At 40.1% G+C, this 4,829-nt stretch overlaps 1 protein-coding gene across 3 annotated transcripts in view; it reads right to left on the bottom strand.

Annotated features, from left to right (window-relative positions):
• Nucleotides 1-300: 300 nt before the first annotated feature.
• Nucleotides 301-4,829, bottom strand: part of LOC109539855 (adenylate cyclase type 8) — a 46,612-nt gene continuing 42,083 nt past the window's right edge. For all 3 annotated transcript variants that reach the window (XM_019907907.2, XM_019907908.2, XM_048664737.1), the window contains 8 exons: nucleotides 4,037-4,274; nucleotides 3,855-3,981; nucleotides 3,528-3,640; nucleotides 3,153-3,422; nucleotides 2,896-3,097; nucleotides 997-1,153; nucleotides 732-941; nucleotides 301-682 (listed from right to left, as the gene is read on the bottom strand). In XM_019907907.2, the coding sequence (XP_019763466.2) occupies nucleotides 415-682; nucleotides 732-941; nucleotides 997-1,153; nucleotides 2,896-3,097; nucleotides 3,153-3,422; nucleotides 3,528-3,640; nucleotides 3,855-3,981; nucleotides 4,037-4,274 (1,585 nt within the window). In that variant the 3' untranslated portion in view covers nucleotides 301-414. The remainder of the gene's footprint in view (nucleotides 683-731; nucleotides 942-996; nucleotides 1,154-2,895; nucleotides 3,098-3,152; nucleotides 3,423-3,527; nucleotides 3,641-3,854; nucleotides 3,982-4,036; nucleotides 4,275-4,829) is intronic.

The raw sequence follows: 4,829 nt of genomic DNA, 5'->3' as shown, positions 1-4,829 counted from the left end.
GACTTTAAAGCTGGATGCGCTCCTGGCGTCTCTTTGAACTAAGGGAAATTCGAAATTGGAACTTTCTTGATTTTTCGGTATCAATTAAGGGAACAAAATTTTTCAAATTTGTATTTCATCATGAACCAAAATGGGACAGCCTGTACTTACCTTGCAAAGAAAGGATGAGCCCTTCAATGCCTTACCTTTAACCTTGAAGATCATTTGCTCTGATTCTACGAAATGATCAGTGCATGGACTGTTCCATTGTAGAACTGCAAAACCAAAATCGTAGCTTTTAATAAAAAAAAAACACTTCCGCACCTTGAAAGAGCTAATTCTGATAAGAAATTCTCTCGATCTATTATCACCAGACATACACTAAATTCCTAACTGGAAACAATAAATTGCCACATATTCCGTACACTTAGACATTTAAACGTGGGTGCCATCCAAGGAATGAACCTTGTTCAGCTTGTTCCCTTCCAGCTTGACTCGGGCGTCCCGTTTCCCTAACGGGCTCCTCAGGGAGAACTTGGTGTCCCTTCTGAGGGCATGTTTGGGCGAATGAACCGGCGCGATTGCTTCAGATCGCTTCGTCTTGAAGTCGGACGCTTCCAGGGCGGCGCCCTCCACCACCATCGCTTTGTTCGTTTCCTTTAGAGAGCGCTTCTGGCTGGAGGAGTTGGGCGAACTTCTCGACCTACAAGAATCCATCAGATGAAGCTGCAGGGTTCGGAAATGTTCCCCACCTATTCACTATGGGCTCCGATAGCAATCTTGGCACCGACTTGAATGGCAAACAGTCCGAGTGGTTTGAGGAGGAAACTGGGGTGTGGGGAGCCGACTGGGACACAGTCATGCGGCTGATCGCATTAGTGGTAATGTCCCGATCAATGGACTTAATCGATTTCATATTGTCCAGAGTTTGCGACCCGAGTTGCCGCATATTCGGCTGGGATCTGCGGGAAATTTGCATTGCGAGTTTTCTTGCAAGCGCAAGAAAGAGCCTCTTACCGAGCGTGCATTTGCTTGTGGTTTCCTCTGGTGGTGTTGCGTCGAACTGGACCTCCGGAGGATTTATTCGTGATCCTCATCGAACTGTAGTTGATGATTTTTCGGGTGATGTCGCTTTTTCCTTGGGTTCTTGCCCTGCCCAGTACGGCACTTCCAGCTGAAACAATACAATATTTGCATCAATTTTCAGGATAAAGCGCTGAGCTTTTAGCTTAAACAAATGGAAGAAAGTGCAGATATTGAGAGTTGAAATTTATTTTTTAGATGGGACTAGTTTTGCTGCAACTAAGAACCTGAAAAAGTTTTTAGCATAGAGAAACCAAGAGAGTTGGCTTTCAAATGCACTTTTCAGTTGCGGTAAATTCTTGAAAATGATGGCGCAGCAGACGAGTTTATATGGCAGACCGCGACATTTAAAACCCAAAATAGCCGAAAAAAAGCGCAACTAATTACGCTGCTTTTGTAATAGTCTAAAACGAAAATATTTGGCTTATTGGCGCTTTTCTCCTTTTTACATTCGGCAAATTCTTAAAGATAACGAAGCTACGGACGAATTTTTGTAGGAGACATCGATGTTTGAAATCAGAAACTCGATTTAGCTTRGAAACATCAATTTTCAGGATAAAGCGCTGAGCTTTTAGCTTAAACAAATGGAAGAAAGTGCAGATATTGAGGGTTGAAATTTATTTTTTAGATGGGACTAGTTTTGCTGCAACTAAGAACCTGAAAAAGTTTTTAGCATAGAGAAACCAAGAGAGTTGGCTTTCAAATGCACTTTTCAGTTGCGGTAAATTCTTGAAAATGATGGCGCAGCAGACGAGTTTATATGGCAGACCGCGACATTTAAAACCCAAAATAGCCGAAAAAAAGCGCAACTAATTACGCTGCTTTTGTAATAGTCTAAAATGAAAATATTTGGCTTATTGGCGCTTTTCTCCTTTTTACATTCCGCAAATTCTTAAAGATAACGAAGCTACGGACGAATTTTTGTAGGAGACATCGATATTCGAAATCAGAAACTCGCTTTAGCTTGGAAAGAGCGCAATTTATTGTACCGTTTAATTTTTAATGCAACTGAATACCTAAAATGAAGATATTGGGCTTTCAAATGGACATTTTAGACGCGGAAAATTTTCAAAGACAACGGAGTCACCGATAGTTTTATACGGAAAACTTCGCACTGTTGAACGTAAACCACCCTTTAGCTTATCAAATTTAATTGCAATCAATGGCAAATTTTAATTTAGAAAAAAATGCTAAGGAAAGAAGATATTCAGCTTTTAAATTTATCGTTCTTCAGTTGGTGCAAATTATTCAATTAACTGCGCTACAGACCGGTTTATCTAAAAGGAGCCGAAATGTTGAACATAAAACATTTTGAGAGTGAAAAGAGCCATAATTAATAACAGTGATTAGTTTGTCAAATTACTTAAAAGAAATGAAGTTATTTGGCTTTCAAATGCACTTTACCTACAGATGCGACAAGTTATTAGGGCAGAACGAAGCTACGAATTATTGAATGCGGGAATTTTCAACTTAAAACCATTCTTTACTCTTTAGCTCAAAAAGATTGCAATAACTAAGAAATTGCGAGGAAGTAAAGGTATTCAGCTTTTGAACTTTTAACTGAAGTTAAAGGGCGGATTTGTAGAGGAGACGCCAAAATTTGAAGCGCGAAAAACGCTGCGGCTTCAACAGTGCAATTTAGATCTTTCTAAAAATATAAGTTTTCGGAGCATTGTTTTAATGCCCCAATTCCTGATGATAAAGGAGCTAGAGGCGAATTGACCGGAAAAACTTCCCAGCTTTAAACCCATAAACCCAAACCCATCAATGAAGATGTTCAGCTCGCAAATGGCTTCTTCTTCACATGTCGTCAGTATTCTTTTGCAAACTTACGCGTGTTTCCTGTGTGCTTTTTCCTAGTTTGGGCCAAGGCATAAACGACCGCCGCCAATGTACTGTAATTACTCGCTTGTCTTTGGAAACTGGCCGGTCGGGACACTTGCCTTCCCAACACAAAGTAGGTCTCCATCAGCCCTTTTCCCTTAACATTGATGATACCCCGGTTGTGCAATCGATATCCTTTGGCCTCCAGCATCTGAAAGCCCCAATGTTTATCACATACCAGTTCAGAAGTACATCGGCTTGCATACCTGGGCAGTGTCTTTGGGTACTTGAATGTGTCCAATAACACCGGTACTGTCCATTCGGGACGCCAAATTGACTGTGTCGCCCCATATATCGAACACCGGCTTTCTAGCTCCGATTACTCCGCATACCAAAGGGCCACAAGACACCCCTATCCGGAGTCCAAAGGTGTTGAAAGAGTCCTTGTTGATGTCTTCTAGTTTGTCCTTCATGGCCATGGCATAGTCCACTAAAGCGCACAGATGTTCAGTGTTGTCTATGCTTTTATCCGAGTCCTAGAAAAATCAAAATATTGCACACTTACACGATGACTTTGGTTTAACAATAAAATTATTGTGCAAGAAGAAAATGCAATTGGGGATTTTAATTGCCTGTTTTACCTTGTGGGTGGGATTTAGTCCAGAAGTAGCCATGTAAGTGGCGGTAGCGCTAACAGTCTTTATTTTCTCAATGGAACTAAATCTATCTTCGTCTAGAAGCTCATCAAAGTCAGCTGAAAACCAGGACTCTATTAATGAAGATGTAGAGGGAAGACAACGAATATTTTAAAATAGCAGAATTTGAAGCTCCTTGTACAGGTTTGGTGTCCTTCATATTTGCAGCGGAAGCGAATGAAACTTTAACATTATCTGCTCATTTACGCGTAGAGGCACTGGAGAAATTGCCAGTTTCTATATAAAACTCCATAATTTCCAACACGCCCTTACCGATGATTTCATTCAACAGTCTTATGCACTCCACTCCCTTGTTGATTTTTTCCGAATAGAAATCAGTGAAATTCGGTATAGAGGCGAAAAGCACTCCAACCTTCTCCCGATACTGGGAGAACAATTCCTGGAAAAATTCCCATTAATTCTCTAAATGAATTCCGAAATACTCTCGCGTTTACATCGCTGTTTCGATCATTAGACAAATAGTGCTGAGCAACGTGATCGGGCAAAATATTAGTTAGCAGCTGCATGTTATTCTGCTTGGTCTCCTCCATATCGGCTAATTCCCTCTCAGCCTGCTGCTTCCACAAAAAGTCCAAGCGGGACGTCACTTCAACCAGCCGGGCGTGATATGCGACCATTATTAGGAAAACGCCCAGTAGAATCAGCATTTGAGCTGATAGAGGAGTGACGACTCTGAAAATCAGTAGAGAGTTTACGTCGATAGCAAGGCCAGTTTGGGTCGACCGAAAAAATTTAAAAGTAGCAAGAATGGTTAAAAACTGAAGAAATGGTGAATCTAAATAGTCAAACGACAAAAAATTTGAGACAATTCAAGCTTTAGGAAATTGAAGTATAATTTCGCAAACCGACTTAATCTTCCACGCCAGATTTCTGATGATTTTTGGAAATACTCAACCAAAAAAAAAATCCAGTATCACGAAATGAAGCGAATAAAGTTTCTTGTTTAGGATCTAAGCAAATTAATTTTTGGTATTTTTATACTTGAAGCTAAGGAAGACTAAACAAGGTTGTGTCCCGACTGATGTCCACGCTGAAACATTTAACATCAGGATAATTTTAAGGTAACAAAATAAAGTCTAAATCGTTCATCCATAACTATCCATTTTTTTGGGATTCATTTTTTTACAAACTTTTTTTGGGTATTTCACCTCAAAAATTTTTGTCTTTAAAAAAGACAGAATTTCCTCACGTCTTTTATTACAGATTGATAAATAGTGCTCCTATTTC

The sequence above is a fragment of the Dendroctonus ponderosae genome, unplaced genomic scaffold (genome assembly GCF_020466585.1).
Source record: "Dendroctonus ponderosae isolate FM_Combo_2020 unplaced genomic scaffold, Dpon_F_20191213v2 Dpon_F_20191213_3, whole genome shotgun sequence".
In the NCBI taxonomy this organism is placed as follows: domain Eukaryota; kingdom Metazoa; phylum Arthropoda; class Insecta; order Coleoptera; family Curculionidae; genus Dendroctonus; species Dendroctonus ponderosae.
This window is presented reverse-complemented; position numbering and strand designations above follow the sequence as displayed.